The sequence below is a fragment of the Anser cygnoides genome, chromosome Z (assembly GCF_040182565.1).
Source record: "Anser cygnoides isolate HZ-2024a breed goose chromosome Z, Taihu_goose_T2T_genome, whole genome shotgun sequence".
NCBI classification, from domain to species: Eukaryota; Metazoa; Chordata; class Aves; order Anseriformes; family Anatidae; genus Anser; species Anser cygnoides.
In genome coordinates this window covers 49,788,737-49,809,816 of record NC_089912.1, presented here as the reverse complement: position 1 = coordinate 49,809,816, position 21,080 = coordinate 49,788,737, and the positions used below count along the sequence as shown (strand labels likewise).

At 37.8% G+C, this 21,080-nt stretch overlaps 1 protein-coding gene across 5 annotated transcripts in view; it reads right to left on the bottom strand.

Moving 5' to 3' along the window:
* SLC24A2 (solute carrier family 24 member 2) overlaps window positions 1-21,080 on the bottom strand; it is a 145,590-nt gene that overhangs the window by 39,804 nt on the left and 84,706 nt on the right. For all 5 annotated transcript variants that reach the window (XM_048073538.2, XM_048073534.2, XM_048073536.2 and 2 more), the window contains 2 exons: window positions 15,049-15,144; window positions 12,799-12,887 (listed from right to left, as the gene is read on the bottom strand). In XM_048073538.2, coding sequence (XP_047929495.1) covers window positions 12,799-12,887; window positions 15,049-15,144 — 185 coding nt within the window. The remainder of the gene's footprint in view (window positions 1-12,798; window positions 12,888-15,048; window positions 15,145-21,080) is intronic.

Here is a 21,080-nt window from a genome sequence, read left to right as displayed (position 1 = left end):
GCAGGTGAGGCCCTCTACAGGAAGAGAGAAGCAGCCTCACGTTCACAAGACCTGGTCCTCATGGGGGACTTCAACCACCCTGATATCTGTTGGAGGGACAGCACAGCAGAGCACAGGCAACCCAGGCGGTTCCGGGAATGTGTTGATGATAAATTCTTTCTCCAAGTGATAGAGTATCCAACAAAGAGAGGTGCTATGCTGGACCTTGTTCTCACCAACAAAGAGGGGCTGGTGGGAAATGCAAAACTCAAGGGCAGCCTTGGCTACAGTGACCATGAAATGGTGGAGTTCAAGAACCCGAGGACAGACAGCAGGGTGCACAACAACCTCACTACCCTGGATTTAAAAAAGCAGACTTGGTTTCTTCAAGGATCTACCTGGTGGAGTACGATAGGATAGAGCTGTGGAAGGAGAGGGAGCCCAAGAATGGTAGTTAATATTCAAGGATCACCTCCTCCAAGATCAGGAGCAATGCATCACAATGAAGAGGAAGTCAGGCAAAAATGCCAGGAGGTGTGCATTGATGGACAATAAGCTCCTGGCCAAACTCAAAAGGAGGCCTACAGAGAGTGGAATCAAGGACAGATAGCCTGAGAGGAATACAGAGAAATCATATCAGCAGCCAGGGATCAGGTTAGGAAAGCTAAAGCCCTGACAGAATTATATATGGCCAGGAACATCAAGAACAACAAGAAAAGCTTCTACAGGTATGTCAGTAATAAAAAGGAAGGCTACAGAAAATGTGTACCCTCTCTGGAAGGAAATAGGAGACCTGGTCACCTGGGATATGGGAAAGGCTGAGGTACTCAGTGACTTTTTGCCTCAGTCTTCAATGGCAAGTGCTGTAGCCACACAGCCCAAGTCACAGAAGGCAAAGGCAGGGACTGGGAGAATAAAGAACTGCCCACTGTAGGAGATCACATCATCTACCTGGACTTGTGAAAAGCGTTTGACACTGTCCTGCACAACATCCTTGTCTCTTAATCACAGAAACATGGATTTGATGAATGGACTACTTGGTGGTTAAGAAATTGCCTGGGTGGTTGCACTCAAAGAGTTGCAGTCAGTGGCTCAATGTCCAAGTGGAGACCAGTGAAAACTGGTGTTCTGAAGGGGTTTGTAGTGGGACTAACACTGTTTAACATCTTTGTTGGTGACACGGACAGTGCAATTCTGTGCACCCTCAGCAAGTTTGCTGATGACACCATACTGTGCCACTGGTGGTGACACCAGCAGTTGACACGCTGGCAGGAAGGCATGCCATACAGAGGGACCTTGACAGGCTTGAGAGGTGCGCCTAGGCAAACCTCACTAAGTTCAAGGCCAGGTGCAAGGTCATGTACATAGGTCTGGGCAATCCCAAGCACAAATATGGGCTGGGCAGAGAATGTATTGGTAACAGCCCTGAGGAGAAGGACTTGGGGGTGTTGGTTGATGAGAAGCTCAACATGAGCCAGCAATGTGCGCTTGCAACCCAGAAAGCCAACCTTATCCTGGGCTGCATCTAAAGAAACACGGCCAGTGGGTTAAGGGAGGTGATTCTTCTCCTCTGCTCTGCTTCATGAGACCCCACCTGGAATATTGTTCTGTGGTCCCCAGCACAAGAAGAACATGGACCTGTTGGAGCGAGTCCAGAGGAGAGCCATGAGGATGATCAGAGGGCTGGATCATCCTCCTGCGAAGAAACATTGCGAGGGCTGGGGTTGTTCAGTCTGAGAAGAGAAGGCTCAGGCGAGACCTTAGAGCAGCCTTCCAGTACCTAAAGTGGGCCTACAAAAAGCTGGGGGGGACTCTTTGTCAGGGAGTGGAGTGATAGGACAAGGAGTAATGGCTTTAAACTGAAAGAGGGTAGATTTAGATTAGATGTTATGAAAAAATTCTTCACTCAGAGGGCAGTGAGGCACTGGAACAGGTTGCCCAGAGAAGCTGTGGATGCCCCATCCATGGAAGTGTTCAAGGCCAGGCTGGATGGGGCTTTGGGCAGCCTGGTCTAGTTTGTGGTGTTCCTGTCTGAGAAATCAGTCCTTTCTGCAATGGACCTGTTATTCTTCCCATAGATTGTGAGATATTGCCCTATTTTAACATTGCTTACATAAGCCTTATAACAAATGCTATAAAAAGCAGTCATTTAAACGACCACATCAGTTACTTTTATTAGCAAAAGAATTGTTGATGAAATGTCACCATATGTTGGTATTGTTCATAACATTTTCTACTTATTGCTTATTTTGGTTGAAGATCCAGTCTTAATTATTCAACAGTTAATTGTTGAATATTGTTCAACTCCTCGATTGCCATGAAGAGATCAGAACCTAGACAAGCAAGCCCAGCTCTTACCTTAGGCTCTCCTGCCATGGAGATGTATGACTATGTCACCTGACATAGGTGTACTGAAGTAAGCACCCGTTTTCCTCTTGACACGTTGACAGACTGTAGCTACTTTGGGGATTATATGTTGATGTCGACAGAATACTGGGTTTTGTTAACCCCTATACATTGTGTAACTCCCAACTTTTGTGATTCTAAGATGGCAGTAAAGTGTCTAGGTCATAATTGCTATTGTTGTTAAAAAAAACATATGTAGACATATAGACACAATTCGTCACACTCCACACAGCACTTAAGAGGCTCCTGAGCAGCTAGGAGGCTAGCCTTTGCCTTTAGCTTTCAGCTCTGTACCAAAGCAGGCAGACGATCTGTACCTCATAGTTATAACCTATTGAATCCTGACTTTTGGGGGACTATGTTGGTGCAGTAGTTTGTGTGGTTACTTCCTAAAATACAAAGCCATTCCTTTTCCATTTTGGTAGATGCTCTTGCAGTGGGAAAACCAAACTGAGCTGGATGCTCAGCTTTGAAATGTGACAATTGAGGTAAAATTTGAGCACAAAAGGACCAATTGAAGCGTTGCCTAGGTAACTTTTTCAGAGTGGCCTGTGTATAATTCAAGCAGCAGACTCAGCAGGAACAAAGCTCCATAAACGACTGCTTCATAAAGAGTACTGAACGACAACGTATTTTCTGAAATGGTCATCTTTAGATATTAGCCATGGTTAACAACTTATTTAATTATTACAAAATCTTTACGATAGTCTAAGTTTGCACATGAGTATGTACAATGTTTGTGCAATACTGGTGAACACATTATTTCAGCACTGGTCCTCATTCTGGTCTTGTGCCTGTGTCAAACAGCACAAAGGCCATATGAATGGCAGTAGCAAAGCAGCACAAAGAATTACATCTGGAGGTCTGCCAGATGTGTCCTGGGGAATCTAGTTCCATCTGTCTGAGACCTTTTCACCTTCAGATTGTACTGCCTCATCCATCTCCCTGTGATAACTACACTCAAAATGTATACCCAAACTCGAGCTCACAGTGCAGTAGGGCAAAACCATTTTCCTTGCTACTGTAGCTCCAGGATGCATGTAAGATGCAAAAAGTGTATCTCCACTTGCTATTTCATAAATCAGAATCAGCATCTGATTTTCAAACGCTGACTTTCCAAAAATCAGTAGAAGTAAGGATGTTAAACACAGTTGTAAATCTAGCTTGCACAAATTTCAAAGCAATGTTGAACCTCTTCACTGAGGTTGAAGAAATGAAAAGGAAAGAATTTTCACAGCTATAAAACCACACTACTGTGGGTGTTGTGCTCTGGACTAAGCTGAGATACAAAATGACTTACCACAGATTTATGGCGGAGGTTGCGTGCACTGTCTGTGGTTTCAGCCTATCTGCAATGTACATACTCAGTATGCATACTTGCCATTTGTAGGAACTGATACTGAAGAAATATTTTTGATTTCTTTTAGTCTGTGTGATGAAAACTCAACACTTGCAAGGTTATGTACAATTCTATTCTACAATGCCAAGAAGAAATACTTAATGATATACATGGTGGAGTTCAACTACCTACAAATAGACATGGTGCCATTTTAGGCACCTTCTGGCATCTCACTTGACCTCCTGGTACATTATCAGAAATGCAGAATATTCTGCTGGTTTCTAACATACCTGCCACCACACTGATAATAAGTGATTTGGGGTAGGTGGGAGAGGATCAAGTAGTGTAAAATCTCTACAGTTGTCTGTAATATGGCAAGATTGACTGGGCCAAGAGGACAGAAACAGCCACACTAAGTCATACACAGAGACTATTTAGATCAGTATCTTGCTTCTGGCAATAGCCAGACATGGGTACTCACAGAAGAAACATTGGAATGTGTCATATGTTTTCATCTTCCTCAAATTAAAAGTTTAGCCAGAAGCTGCATTAGATCTTCATTTGTAATAGCCATTGTGTTTCCATGAAATTCTCTTTAGCTTCCATAATTATTTACACTCTTTATTTATGTATACTATTTTATTTTTTCTTGGTTGTGCTTGGGACCATCTTTTTGTTACGTATACCCTTGTAATGCTGAATATCATATGTACACTCATGCCTAGATGGGATAGATGCACTACTCTAATACATATTTATCAATAATAACCAAATTAATTTTCTAATAGGCAAATGATACCCTTGCATGTCCTACTAGGGCTAGTAGAGTACATCGGTAAACAACAAAAAATATAGTTTTGATTCTTTATTTTGAAGAAATTAGACAAGAACTGTCATTTTGTTGTGTTGTCTTTCATATATCTGTAACAAATATTCTTTCAATATTTTCTTTTAAATGAACGTACATATATGCAGAATCTTATTCTTGCTACTTCCATTTTTCTTCTATGTAACTCATGACAAACAATGAAGAGCATACCAAATCTCCTGAGTTTGCATCTTTCACACATCCTTCACCCAAGAATATCTATCCAATTACTTGTTTGTAATCCAACATACAAAATCTCTTACCAGTTTGCTCAGGACTGATCTGATGACTTCTCCTAATCTCTCAGGAAAATCTTTCCAGAGTCAGGAAGATACAGTGTGTTTTACTTCATATAAACAGCACCAACATATGGTGACCTTTCATCAATAACTATTTTGTTTATAAACAACAACTTATAGCAAATTCCATCTGCCAAAGTCAGAGTGTAGTCGCTGCTTTTAGCAAACATCAGAAAATTATTGTTTCCTTGGATGCTCACACTCAAAATATATTATCTTAGTAAAAACAGTTGCTTATCTGGCACAATATCAGATGACTGGAACTTTACATTTTTTTTAACTGATATTAGTAAAACATGGAAAACAAGTACAATGAACCACCTCAAACTTTTCTGAAGTACTGAAACTGTCACCACTTACCAAGTAGTCCATATCTTATAAAAAATAGAGCATATGAATTGCAAATATTATAATCTGAGAATTATTCTGTTAGCCCAACAGAACTGCAGAGCTGAGCTATACATTCGCATGATTGTACATTTCGTGTGCATTTTGACTTACGGTGTTTTTCATCAACAAAAAAATAGCATCAGTACTCCAGTAGAAAGAAAACTGCAGACAGGCACTGTTTGCAGTTCAATTTCCTCATGCTGAAATATAGATATTGTACCACCTATAAAAATGCAATTTATTTCTTTGCTTGGTAGTGCTGCAAAAGGCTGTTGAACTTTTATTTTTTTTTTCTTGGGAGTGAGGAGTTTTGTACAACTGAACTCCTTACAATGAGTGAATCAACAAAAAAATGTGAGGTCTCAAAATGTTACCAATCTTAGATGCAAGTACTGATTTTCAGTACTGAAACTGAATTTTTTTTTTTAATTTTCCTTAGCGTAGCAAACCTCATACTCATTTGCTTCACTAGACAGGCAGAAGACAAAGGCTACTGTGAATTGTGGAACAGCCTCAAGTCTCTGCTTCAAGATTCCTGTGTTTTGATTGGATTGATCATTTATCTTCTGTTACATGTTATTTGGAAAAATATGGGAAAAAATGTGAGATATTTAAGCTAGAATGGCAGTATGCAGTTTCTGAGGAGCAGCTAAGACAGAAAACAATGTCTTTCCTTCCCCATTCTGGAGTAAAATTCAAGTAGGAGCAAAATTAAATCCCCAAGATTTTCAAATGTGTTCAGTATATATGGACCCTCATTTTAGTACAGGTAATTTTTATTAATCCTCTCTGCACTGTGAACTTACTGAAAATAACTACCCTTTGAGTGGAGGCTGTGGGAAGGAGCAAGGCACAGGTAGGTATTTGCTCCAGATTCTGTTATTGCTGCCTGTGTCCTCCTGGGCTCTTGTGCAAATAGCTGAAAGCATGGTTCCCAGAGCCTATGTGCATTTTTTTATGTCCATGCTATTGCATCTCTTAGGGGAATTGAAAAGAAATAGACTATTTGTAATAGCCAAAAGTCAGCCCAGCAGTTGAAGTAACAGCTACGGTGCTATGGAGATGCAGATGAAGAATAAGTCTTTGTCATCATGTCATTTTTCCCTGTCCTGGTTTTCAAGTCAAAATGGCATAGAGCAAAAAAACATGGAATACACAACTAAGTAGCCTAAGGAAAACAAAGAACAATCTGTTCTGATGGCAGCACAATTTTCATTAAGTTACAAAAAGCTATATTGGCAAACAAGATGCAGGCATTTATTTTAGGCTCAGTGTGGCAAATGAAAAGAGCTTTATGCATTGGAAAAACATATTTTTAATTATGAGACAAATTACCAGGCATGCTGGAGTATATCACTGTCTTCCAACTAAGGCTGCTCTCATCTCCTCTCCCCTCTTTCTCCAAAATGGAAGCGTTTTAGCCCAAGAATGATAGCCTATGACAGGAAATGCACGGCTACTAGATTCAATCATGTTAATTTGATGCAAAGGGAATGAGGACTCCATGGCAGGGGAGTGCTGCCTCTGCCAGAGGCTCTGTCCTGAAATGCTCTGCACTATGCTGCTGCTCTTTGCTGGGGAAAGCAAAATACTCTTTACCCCACAGTTTCTCAGGTAAGCAGTTTAGATACAATAAAAACAATAAATCAGTCATGGCATTTTCTTATTACATGCTGGTTGCCCTATCTTTTCATGGAAAAGTTGTCTCTTATCATGGTAGCATGTAAACATTTTCCAGAGAGGTTTCCATGGAAACAGGTAAAAGTGTGCGCATATGTACATGTGTGCGTGTGTGTGTATGTGCGTAGGTGGGAGGAAAAGGAGTTATCTTCAGCCTGGGAGCTATTTTTAGAAAAGGCACAGGTTTAAATGACTGTGTCTGAGCACACTTAATCAAATGCTTGTTAAGAAGGTGGCAGTGGGTGGAGGGGAGGTAATTGGGCTTCTCAAAAGGATCATTTCTCTGAAGGACACCCTATAAAACATTTAATGAGATACTGTCAGTGTCCTTTTAGTCTTCTTTCATTTTGTCACATGCGCTCAGTATCACTCTAAGAAGTTTCATATAACAGAGTTTTCTCCTTTGTGGCAGCCTGCTAAAGGTTAAAAGAAAGAATGCAGCAAGTAGAACAAAATCCCCAAGGAAGATGGAATATCCAGCAGGAGGGAAGGCAATTTCTGGCTGCAACTGAAGCAGAAATGTCTTGCAGACTGTATGATGGAAGGAGGTATTGTTCCCTACTGTGCTGGTTAGGGCTGGGAAGGAGACCACAGACATCTGCCTTTCTCAGGGCCTGATTCTTTTTTATCAAAGTGTAGATCTGTGGCTGTTTCCAATGGGAGTAGTATTATACGAGTATTGGTTTCTGGGACAAATGACTGTATTTCTGGGGACATTTTCTGGAAAGCCTTTCTAAATTTCTGCAGCTACAGCACAACAGAGTTCACCTTGTTGAGCAAAGACTTGGGCTCTCAAGAGGAGAATTGAGGTTCCTGGATAGGAGTGAAATAGGAGGAATGGAATTAAGGGCCTGGGGAAAAGGAACAAGCAAGACTGTGGAGTTCGGAAGAGACAAATGAAACAACAACAACAAAAAAGGAAATAAAGTAAAATTCATTTTGGTGCAGGAAAGTTTGTGAAAATCATTAATGAATAGTGCCCTTGACTCTCTCTTGTGGAGTATTTCAGTCTTGTACAATGAAAAAAGAAGGACAGGAGGAAAGAATAAGAATCAAGAAAAAATCTGAAGATGAAAAAAGAAGCCCTAAGGAAACCAGTAAAGAGACAGGGAAAAGTAATTAGTGGAACTTGGAGAGATATGTATTTTTAAAGAGCTGTTCAATTTACAAATATATGAAAATTAAATAAAGCATAAAATCAAATTTTCCCTTTTCTTGCAGTTTTAGCCTGAGATCTTCCTTACATAAGGGTCCTCTGCTCAACATCATGCTTTTAGAAGAATAGGAGTTTTATACATAAGATGGATCTATTTGCATATTCTCTTTGTAGTAGTGGAATGTATGATTTTTAATGAACTTTAAATCAATTTGGAGGTGTCCTATTGGATGTGCTTGAGCTCCCAGCCTTCGTACAAAGAAGAGCAAAGAAGCACAGTGAGGATCACAGCAAGGTGGTAAAAACTGTGCCTGCGCGAACTCTTGGTAAAAACAGGTGAAACCAGCAGGCCGGTGATCTCCCAGCATGAACCCTGTCCAGTGGATCCTGCATCCCCGCTTGTGTGTGTCCACTTGGGTGCCTCTGCTGGGGTGTTGCTTTGGGGATCTCCCAGTAAGTGAAGTAATGAGAATAAATCTACTCTTTGCATTTTAGCTGCAAGTCTGTGGTTATTCCCGCTACCTGCCTGAGCTGACTCACACACCTGCTATGTGAAAACACCCATACCCCAGAACACAGTTTTCAGGACAATATTTTTTCCCCAAAGGCATATTTGCAGCTTGATTCTTCAAGATGGACAGAGTCTCCGATCTCTTCAGTTCTAAATTAACATCACTGGGACATAGAGTTACTAATATTATTTTAAGGAATTTATGAGTCTTTCTAAACAAACTTATGGATCATGAAACCATATCTTTGGACATATAAAATTGAAAAATTATAGAGAAGCAAATTTTATACTGTATTTACAAATTCAGACACCACAGAACTTCCTTTTGCATCAGGATAGGGAAAAATCACCAAAAACTCAAGCCACTAGATTGCATTCTACTCCCAGACCAGAAGCAAATACCACTCTCAGGCTGAAATGGTGATTACTTGTTCACAAAACGATCAAAATTCAAGAGCATTTGTAGGTCAGGACTGAGCTGTAATGAGAGAGTTTTTGTGGAGGTATGAGAAGGAGAAACTATTATGGAGGTCTAGCAGGCATATTATCCTGTGCCTTCAGTATTGCTTCCCTGAACAAAGCTGCTGTTAGAATGGATACCATTGTCTTGAAGATACAGTGGTTCCCAGGCATACAGTCTCTGTATAAAGTTTGGAGAAGCTAGAAAAAAAAGCTCAGGAGGGCAATGACCAGTTTCCCCTCCTCTAATTCTAATCTTCATCAAAGAAGAAGGTCTTGTGAATGCTGTTTACGTGATTCTGCTGTTGCCTACACTTCTATAATCAGGGTTAATCCTATTAGTGTCCACGAGGTCAATATACAAAGCAGAAAGAAACTGAAGAGTGTTGAATTTGTCCTTCTCTGTATTTTTCTCCTTCCTGCTTGCTGGGGTGATGAACAGCAACAAAACCAGCCAGAGAATTAAACATGTTAGAAACAGGCAGACTTCACCTTCCAGCAAACTTTGGTTGAAAGTTTTTTCTAAGTGCATTTTCCTTGGATGTCAGTAGGAGAAGATGAGGGTATTGTTTTATTTTGCTTTCATCCCTCTTGACCTTTACTCCTTCTGTTATCTGTATCTTTTTTATTTTACTTTTCTCCCTTTCTTTCTGTTCTTAAACTGCTTGTCTATGATCCGTTGTGCTTTGTTAACTTTGAGTATCTCAGAGAAGTCAGTGTTAGCTCCAGGGTGATGCCACAGCTTGGGAAGGTGTACCAGGAAGCTGTGCACAAAAACCTAGGCAATAGATCGAGGAAGATTCTCTGTACAGAAGAGAACTGGCAGAGAATCTCACAGAGAAGTACGGTCCTAAATATCACAGAGACCTATTTATTTGTTACATACATATCATGGATGAGTAGACTATTTTTATTACAACTTTTCAAAAATACCGTTTTATATTTTTAAATTACCAAATAGCTTCCATCATATCAATAACTGAAACAGTCTGAGGTAGCAACAACTGTCAGGTTATCACTAGAAGAGGACAAAATTAGAAAGGCCACTGGGGAGGGAGCCAGCATGAGCCATCTCAAAATGTTATTAGGGGATTGCTATTTTTTGTTGTGACAGCAGACACCTAAAATCCTTTCTTTCAGATTGATGGACCTAAAACTGCAGAATCACTCCTCTATCAATTGCAAGCCTCCCTGCTTGCTCCATCTTGTCATTTTGACAATGATAAACAATGTATCTCTCTTCCAATACAGCACAGCACATTTTCAGAATGTCCTAATACTTTACTAATTAACATAAAGGTTCCAAACCTTCCCTCACTGAAAGTTTAAAATGTCTAAATGGAGATGGGAGGAACAGGAGGAAGACATTAATGAATAATGTACTCCTACAATAATTTTCCTTTCTTATCCTGCAGTTGTTTGAGATTGAAAATATTGTCTTGCATGATGAGGCTGCTTGACCTTGCAGATTTCTGAGCAAGCTCAGAAACAACTTCATTACAATGCAAAATGATAGCATATGGTCATTGCTGTAAAATATGATTGCTTAAGATTATTCTTCCTTCTTTGTTTTCACCAAACAATCTCAGTGAAAAAAATGTGGCAGAGCAAGACCTGTTTCTTCTTAAGCTACTGAGTGCTATTAGAGTCTATGAGAGTTATCGTACATCCCACAGACTGATTTATGTAAACGCTAGCAGGTTACACCGGGCTGTGCTATCCTTTATTGAACTTTGAGAACAGAAGTCATAAAACTACACTGCTTTGGATTTTGTTACTTATTTTGCTGAAGCAAAAGCATTTTCTTTACCTTAAAATGATGAGTATTAAAGTGAAATGTATTTGGAGTGTTGAGATTTTTTATTTGGTAGATCTTACTCATCTCATTTATTTAAGGATAATGTTTTGTTGGTCTAACAACGATCCTGTAAGTGGCCTGTCAGTCTGGACAGCTTATATTATTAACAGAAAATGTGATTTAATATCCTACTATGCTCTCCTCTTCTGTCAGACTCATTATCATTATTTGATTATTCTGGATATCAGAAACTAACTGTCTCTTTTGATGGATCTTGATTCTCCATTTCTATTCCCAGGGACAAAAATTAACTGCAAACAGTGAAGAATTAAAGCTATCTCCCCTTATCTGCTGTACTAACACCAGCTGGCCATAATCGCCTTGTCACTTCTCCACCTCTACCTTTGTAAAGCACTTTCACAAAGACTCATCCTACTATGCATCACAATGTTCTTTCTCAGTCTTGGAGACAGAGGCACAAAATTGGACGACATATCCCTGGTATAAATATGTTCCAGTCAAATTATACTCCTTGTGAGGGATGATAGTGTTTAAGAAAGAGCCAACAGAAGTAAATAAACAGTGTTACTTGTACACCAGTTTGATTTTTTTTCTATGGCTTGCATAACCTTTAAAGGAAAAAAATTTACCTACAATTATGTTGCTCAAGTCATGAACAAGGCAAGATTATCTCTGATGTGGACTAACAATTTTGTCAAATGAATAGCAAGTGAAAACAACAAAAATATTGAATACTAAGCCAGGGGCAATTCAAAACAAAACACAAGCATTGCCTTTTTTGCACGATTTTGCTGTATGCAAATGCAAGACAGCTCATCCCATTTTTAGTAAGAGGAAGCTCATGTTATGGTATAAGCCTCTTTTCAGCCATCTCTCGCAGCAACTTTCTTGTGTCAGCGTAGCCTTGAGACAACTGTACAAACAAAAGCATTATACAAGTTCCCATGTCAAGGACTATTTTTAACAAGACTTTCTTTAAGTGGGTTTTGCTGCCCCAGTCTGAAAAAGTAGTGCCAAAGTTTAGCTAAATCAACTCACCATCATTTTCCCACTTGTTTGCCTGCTGGGCATGTAGGTTGAATTAATAACGTTTAAAAAATATTAACAGTCATTAAAAAGGGGCCGGGGAGGACCTAATTTTGCAGTCAGATATACTTGAAAATTACAGCTTATTTATGAAAGAATCTAGTTCATTTGTATAGCTATTTCAGTAGCCATGCAGGTGAAATATACAGTTATACGGTTACCTGATTATTATGTACAAAATATATATGCTAAAATAAGTCAATTTAAGAGTATAATTTCTTCTTCTGTAGATTTTAACTGTATGAAAGAGAGTCAGAGAAATACTAGTATGTGCTATCTGTTGAACTTAATTAGTAATGTCTCAAGGTAAGAGAAGGGAGAGTGGAAAAGTTTGTGTACAGCTCCTGTTTTGCAGCTCCTTTTTGCAACCATACCATGAAGCTCAACATGACAGGCTACCCTCTCAAGAGAACAGTCTCTGTGCAGTGTGATGTTAATCAGACAAGCAATTTCCATTAGTCTTATTTGGGGCTGTGAACATTTTATCTGATAAGCAAAAATACATTTCCTAAAAGAATATATTCCAGACTACTGGAATGTATCTTGTGTTACATTGAAGTGCAAGGGTCACAGGGGATATATGCGCAAATAGACCTCCTTTTTTTTTCTTTTTTTTTTTTTTAATTTTTAATATATATATATATGGCAAACCTCATTCTCATATACGGGGTTCAGTAGTAAACGAAGATTAAATGTATTGTAGATGGGTCTTATTAGCAAATTTTTGCAATTAAGACATACTTTCAGTGAAAAGTACAATCAAGCACGCAAAATATTTGCCAATTTAAAAATAAAAAAACACTAACCTCTTCTTCAACATTATGGGCGATTCCATTCTGCACTGGTCCTGAATCACTTGGTGGTGTTATTGCAACTTCTACTTTTGCACTTTTTTCTGTGGTATTATCCATGAATAAGAACAAGAAAACAACAGAGCAGAATATTGAACAACAAAAATGTATTAGTGAAAATAGTGTATTTAGTCTGTGTAAACAATCAAAAACTGATGGTGGACCAACACCTGTCTTAGAGAGAGACTAAAATTCTGGCTTCCATTTGGCCCACAAACATTTTGAATAAAATTCTTAGGAGTGGTGAGCTGGTGATTGAAGAAACTATTCTACTGGCAGTTCTGTTCTAAAAAAAATTGCATCCCTGGCAATACTGCATGCTCTTTATTTATGCTAAACTTACTGAACATAACACTTCAGGTAAAATGTGATGTATAGTGTTCTACCTAGACATTAATGAATGCAGATGAGGGGATATATTCAGTAAGAGAGAACTTTTATAACTCACTAAACTCTGCAATTCATAAAGTTACATCTGAACTATAATAATGTTCTTTCTTCTGCAAAAACGTGGGAAAAGAATAAACAGAATATTATTGTCCTTGAGCAAAAGTCTTACAGGGATGGAAGGGATAAAACTGAGCCTTCAGTTTATGGCACTAAATTTATTCAAATTTATTCTTACTTTTTCTATCTTAGAATTCTCTAAACAGCAATCATCTCTTTTGGCATGTACTAGATAAAAATGTCAATGGCCAAAAATCCCTGGGACAATTTGAAGTTAAGAGGAATAGCAATAAGAAATGTCTGACTCAAGTTCAGTGTTCCTTATGGTATGCTCTTATGCACATAAGTAAATACAGCTGTCAAGTTACATTACTGCTATCCTGAGATTCTTCTAAATTAAAAATCTGAGATCACAGCCACAGCAGAGTGCCAGACTATTTGTAATTATTTCAGTGCTTGTGCATTGTCCCTTAACCCCATACCCAGCATTACAGTTTATTAGCAGAATGTCCCACTCAATTGCTTGATTCTGGAAGTAAATTTTATCTAAATATAGCACAAGGTCAGAAAAAGTATCAGCTGAGAAAATGATTCAGCTTTTATCAGACACATTTGGATCTTGTTTTCTAATGCAGACAATATGCCAAGGTAAAGTAGAGAAAAGAGGTCATAATATGGACTTCTTTTTGGAATAGAAACTTTTGAAGTAAAAGACAAATACTTACCCTTAATGGCAAGCCATACTAAACTAATTTTGTGCAGTTAACACAGATGGGCTTAAATGAATTTCAACAAATAGTAGATTCACAAATCAAATCTTAAATACGAAATTTGTTTCTTTTTGTGACAAGGGTAATACTACATAGAATACATATGATCCTAGAGCAGTGGCTCTCGATTTCTGAATAATCTGAGATCCCATCCATCTATAATATAGAAGCCATTTTTATGAAATTTCTGAAGCTTTTCATTTACCCAGTAGAAAACTTATAGGGTTCCATGAGCTGTGAAGTGGTGAATGCTACTTCTTTAAGATAGGTAAAATAAGCATGCATGACATGAATATATGCATTCAGTACGTAGAAGGATTGGGCAAAGCACCATCAGGTAATGAGCTGGTAATGCTAAAAATCAGCTGTAGCTACCTCAAGCAATTTGTTTGGATTGTGGGGATGGTGTTTATCTTGCAGAACTGCTGAACAAACTGGATTTTGTTTAACAACATTGCACCAGGGCTGAACTAACTTAATTACTAACTCAATGTTGTTGTTCTCTGCTTATATAAAAATTTCAGTAATGTGGCCAGAGAGAAAATACAGAGTGTAATCCTGCATGTCAGTGGTCTGTTTAGACCTATGGGTTGAACAGGTATATTACAGGGAAATACTACAGCACATTATGCCCCCGCATCAACCTTTCAAAAGTCAGAAAATTTACTAAATTTTCACAGGCAAACTGCAAATGCATTTTGCCTCTTTATTTCTGTCAGTTCAGCACTTGTCAAAAATCAGCATTGTATTTATCTCTGCAGTAAATCTGGGAGGCTTTCTAGATGTCTTATCAGACCTTCTCATCTTGCACTTAACTCCTGTCCTGTCCTTGGGTTTCATACTCTTTTCTGAGGGGAATCAGAATATGTTTAGTAAGACAATAAAAATGAAGTAGAAGGAGAAATTCACTTCTAAGGATTTTCAAGCAAAATTTAATAGTGAAAAAGGCCCGCAGGAGCAAGTGATAAATCTACATGGCTGCACTCACCGTGATTAGCAGCTCCATTCTGTCTTTCACTGTCTTCCACCTGGCACTTCTTTTTGGCAATCTTATGTAGAATTGAGGCCCTTTCCTTGAATTTTCCTAAAAGGAAGGATTGTCATTATTCAAATGCAGACATTTTGAGAGGCAAAATTGTTTGCCACAGCTTAGGGTTCATAAATCAGTGCCAGTAATCCATTATCATTCCTCCCCAAACAGCAAACATGTTATGAAACACTATCTTATTAATATTTTTTCCTTCCAGTGGAAATAAGAATTACTTTTTTTTTTTTTTTTTTTTCTGTTCTGAGAACTCTGCAAGAAAGAAGAAATGGAAAACAAAAAACCATTTTTCTTTTGAAGAAGCAGTCAGTAAAGTTCCTGTTACCAAAGTACTTCTGTATGACCTGAGCCTAAACAGAAGATTATTACAGATGAATAAAGATATTAACAACAAATACAGTTTCAGGTCTCAGTCAGTAGTACAGTGTCACAGAATTTCAGATGAACCAATATATTGCATCATGGTGACCTTTGTTAGCTTTGTCAATTTCTACTCATTCATGTCACTATAATTTCAACAGGTACTTCAGATGGGGAGGAAAAAGTCTTCATAATAAATGATTTCCATTCTAGCTTCTCAGAGGAAATTTTTCTTCTCACCCTTCCAGGTGGTTTTTGTTTCCCATGAGGTTAACCATGAAACTTATCATCTAGACCATCTCCAGGGCAGCTCATTACCCCTTAAGTCCCTGGTCACTCTTTGTTGACCACTGAGTCCAAACACCACATTCAAATTAGGCAATGTCAAAGCTGGCAAATATTAAGTGAAATTAATTCATCCCTTCCTCTACTTTGGTTGATCTTTCTACGTAAGGCCTCTTTGGGTGGTTTATGACAGTTTATGTGTTGTAGAAAGACACTGTATGTGCCCTGGTGTCCTGCAGCAAAAAGAGTCTAGGCTTAAGACCAAAAGATATTTCAACAGAATCACATGATTGATTAACAATGGGAAGTACAGAGAAGTCATGAATGAACTCAGGTAGCTGGGTAGATTCACTGCTTCTAGATTAAAATTAAAGACGCGCATGAAAAAAATAGTTGGCCAAGAAAGAAATTATCTCTTCCCTTCTCACAAATGGAAGCTTATCAGAAACAATACCATCACAAGAAAATGCTTCAAATCCTTGTACCAATGTTTTCATAAGTGCAGAAACGTATGCACAGGGACTTGCACCTACTATTCATGTGGAAGTAGAATTAATGTGTCAACAGCAAATCACTTGGAAAGTAATAAAAATATCACAAAGATTTAATAAGCAGTATTGTCCCTGCAGTAGCCCCTATCATTTCACAAGCACATCATGCTCATAAATAAATAAATAAATAAATAAATTAGTCATTCACAACATATTGCAAAAGTTATCTTATTTGGTACATGGTACCTAAAGTGCCTGCAGAAGAGTACTGAACAGTAGAACACAATGCTAAATAGTAAGCCACTTCATTATTTCAGTGTGCAGGGTCAACTGCAGAAATTTTAATTAGATGGGGAATAAGAAACAAAGAGTTAAAGAAAAAAAGAGAGAAAGAGAAATGAAGTTTATTGGGATATGAGAAGACACAAAGAAAAAAGATTGAAATAAAAGGAAAACCATATTTTTAAATATTTTAATATGAAATGCTGTCAAGCCAGCTCTTAACTTCATTTGAAACACAAGGACCATTTAAGAAGTGCTTCTCCAGATGCATGCATAGATTCTGAGAGGTGCCTGCATAATTTTCATACAACACATATGTCAGTTTGCTACAGGATTTCTTGAGGTGTCAGACTCCAACTCATCTTCATATATCTGAAAATTTGGTCTGTGATACCCAAATACCCAAATGTATTTTTTGCAAGCAATGAAAATGATGGAACTGAGATTTTTTCTGAGAAACATCTGTGGAAATGTCTATGTTTTTCATCTACTCTAGGATTGTTTTATTTAAAACTCAAATTTTAAACAGTATATGAAAGTGATGCAGACTTTGATGAGGGTACTGCAGTTTTTTGTCTAAGATTGTTTGAAATAGTTTAGATATTTTTGTTTGTTTCTTTGTATGTTTTTTTTTTTTCTTTTCTGAGAGAGAAACTTGAACTGAAAAGATCTCCACAGCTATTCACACTGTTTTAGATCAACTTAATCGAAGTTGTCTGTTTTACTTTTTTCTTCACATTATCAATTGTCTCTCATCTTTAGGAAGAATTTCCTACATTGATATTTGTGTCACACATCCACCAGTTCATTCAGGAGGCTGTTCCACAGTTATATGTCACTGTCATGGAAATTAACCTCATCATTTGAAATGGAGTGGTTTTTTGCTTATCTTTATTTCTCAGTATACGCAAGCTTCAGTTTATATTGTTTTACATCATTACCTGCTGTTTGATTCATGTAGTGTAAGTAATGAAACAGTGTGAGGAAATGATTAAAGGACATAAAATCAACTATCAAAAGTGCCATTGCAGGAAAGCAGTAATACTAGACTGCCTGAAGGCAGTGAGATGTAAAAGAAAGCAGAGCTATGTCTCCTCCTTCCTTTTCCCTGCCCTTTTTTTCTACCAGGTCCAAACAAACCAAATCAGAACTTCTTCAGCAAAGGGGAATCACAGACCCACCAAGAACCAAGAATCAAGATATTTCTAAGTTATTCAAATTTACAGAAAGCCTCAAAGATTTCATCTTAGGCATACATGCTCTCTTGTGCTTTTTTTCTCATCTTTTAGTGGCATTACTAAATGAACCCATAGGAATTTTATGCCACTCTTCTTAAATCTTGGAGAAGCTAGAAGCTTTTGTTTCCTCTTTAACAGTCCTAGGTGCTATGGGTTTTACTACCTAAGCATAATTTTCACAACTGGTGCCAAAGAGTGTAGATCAATGACATTGTTTGACTTCATAGATAAAAACAGGATAATAAAAATAGGATAATAGCTATAGAAAATTCTTAATTAATCTAGATTTGCTGAATTCGGACAGACATTGCAGTTCTTTTAAGTTTAAAAAGAATGACCCAGAAGGAACATAAGATCAAGGCTGGGTGATTAGGAAAGAAGGTGGCTTAAAGTTAAATTTCTTATATTTGAATGTATGCAAACAAATTGGTATTGTATAATAAACATACACCTTGATCTGCATGAGTATATCCAGCTGGCATCAGCCAGACAAGATTCCCTTCCTGATCAAGGACATATTAAAAATGCAATCACTTGACTACGATCTAAATTATGGGCTACAGTTTCCCAGGGTCAGAATCCTCTGATTTTACAGAAAAGTAATTTATCTTCAGAAATCTACTGGTTTAAAAAATGTGAGACTTTATCATTTGTCTACCTCTCAGTCTCAGATCAAATGCAAATTACTACACATACGCACCATCAGCGCTAGAGCTGAGCTTTCATATAATGCCAAATCTGTGGCTGTTGAGCAGTCTGAACCATTCCTACCAGTCCGTCTGGTGGCCAGCTGTGGAACTCAACTGAGGGGCTGCAACTGATTGGTTTTAGAGATTTGCTTCATGCACTTTCTGCTTAAACTGTAAAATGCTGCAGAAGTGCTATGTGAAAATATGTGCAGTTTTGTCATGTTGTAGGCTGTTGGTGCAGGTTATTTGACACAGGATTAATGTGAGGGTCTTTTCCCATCTGCTAGGGTATATTTTTTCTCTGAGTTGGACCTGATTAATCAGCAATTAATCTAAAGTCAGTTTCTGACCAAACAGAACAAACAAAACAGATCAGTTTCTAAGACCTGGAGCACAAAGGCCCCCAGTGGCCTTTAGGCTGTATCTGGTATTGTCACCTAACTGTCACATTTTGTCTCTGCTTATGCTGATGCAGCAGCAAAAATATATGTGCCCTTGCTTCTCCATCAAAGGCATGAAAGATCTGCTGGCTACCTTCATTCAGGGTATAGGTGGCAGCCCAAGGATAAGGATGTACAGCATTAGAAAAAAAAAATCAGGATTTTGTAACTGGATTTACATGTTACTGTGGCTAACTGGCTAACTTACTGTAAAAGATGTATAAAAAGCTTGGTAAAAAAAAAAAAAGGAGAGAAAGGGATAATGAAAATAAGTGAATAAGTGTAATGTGGAGTGATAAGGATTATACTTTTGAATATCCAAATAGAGAGTTGAAAATATAGCACACTTTGATCTAAATATAGCTTCTGAGATACACTATTCATTATTGCTTTATGAAATACATATGAAAATGATTATGAAAATTGTATTCAAGAAGCTATACTGTATTGTAGACTTGTCAGTGTTAATACTCCTAAAGACAAAGAATTTCCTTCCTTCTTTTTGTTACTGGAAAATTTCTACTACTAGATTTTAGCTACTGCTACAGTATGGCCTTTGATTATTTATTCATGAGGAGTGTTTTCTGAGGTGACATTGAATATTAATAGCATTATTTCAGCATAGGCGCAGTGATAATATATGCATACATTGTACATAGCATACTTGCATGGATATTTTCCCATGAATAGCTATTTTTAACTCCCATTACAGTATTTATAAAAACCTGAAGACTACTAATGCAGCAATTGCTTTTGAAATGGTAGGTTTTACACTTTAGAATAAAATATAAGAACCTTAACATATCCAACTCTGAGGTTAGAATGAGAAATGACTTGCAGCTTGAATGTAAAAAACACTGAGATAAGATGTGCTGCAAAAGCTTTAGCTCTGGTAGCCTTATCTGAATTGGCTTGGTTAATGACTCATTTCAGGTGCTTCAGAAGTGTATTTAAACAACACATACACCAAGGTTTGCCAGGTAAAATCTCATCTCAAGCATCTTCTCTTATATTAGTACCACTTCTGTGAGTCAGACAATGAATCTGGTGGTGCTCCCAGGCTGCCCTACAATCTAGTGGTCATGCTTGCTCCAGAAGAAACCATCATCTTCCAATATCAGGCACAAAGGTGGAAGGAGCCATCTCCAATAGCTGGCCCCAGAATAGCAGTTATATGTGATTATATGCAACACAAATAAAAAATGAGAAAGAGTCAGAAGTTATGTTTTTCTTGCTTGTTTTTGCTTGTTGGTTGGTTGGTTGGCTGGTTGGTTTTCCAGGAGAAATGGCCAGAAGGCATATAAAGAAGGTTTTATTAAAACCTTTTTAACAAGATCAGTCTAAACAATAATCTAGAGCATGTCTGTGTTTATACATACAGAGAATAGAAGCTATTCACCTTATATTTCCAGAATTAAAAGTAAGTAGGAATGGGCAGTTAAACTACAGACCTCAAGCTTATCTCCATAGTCAAGCACACCAGTGAATGCTAAACTGAGCACTGAAACATCTGTGCATCACGAAAACATCTGTCTAGCACTGTAGTCAGACAGCTGTACAACAAGCCTTGATCTTATTCAGGTCTCAGGTCTGGGAAACTTCTGAATTACAGAAGTGCTGGCTTTACTTGGACTGAAAATGTGGTGGAAATTAAGTAACTGGGCTCCTGAATTAATACAATAAACTTCAATGCTTTTGAATCAGCAGAAAAGTTCCCTGAGATACTGAGCCCTGATTCAGGCCCTAATCACTTCCTTCTTGTATTGTTAGAACCAGGATTTTAAATTGAATAATAATTGCAATTAAGCATACAATTAATACTCCATGAACAGTCATGCCTAGTTTTTAAAATTCATTCCTTACTTTTGAATAATGCAGCAAACTAAAGTCACCTAATAATTGTTCTCAAGCTGAGTGATTTGAACATCCATAAATTACCTTCTTGAATGCATTGTAAAACATGACATAAAATAAGTATTCACAATCTACGTTATATTGTGCTGTATAAATTACGAGTGTGGTTTTGCATGTATATTTTTTCTTTAATAAAAACATTCTGTTCTATTTCCTTATCTGAAAGCAGCAAAGCTAAAATGTTGAAAACAAAAACCTGAAAAAAAGAGCCATAACTGATCACACTGCCAATGAAGTCATGCAAAAAGGAGTCATTCCATAATGGACAAATTGAAA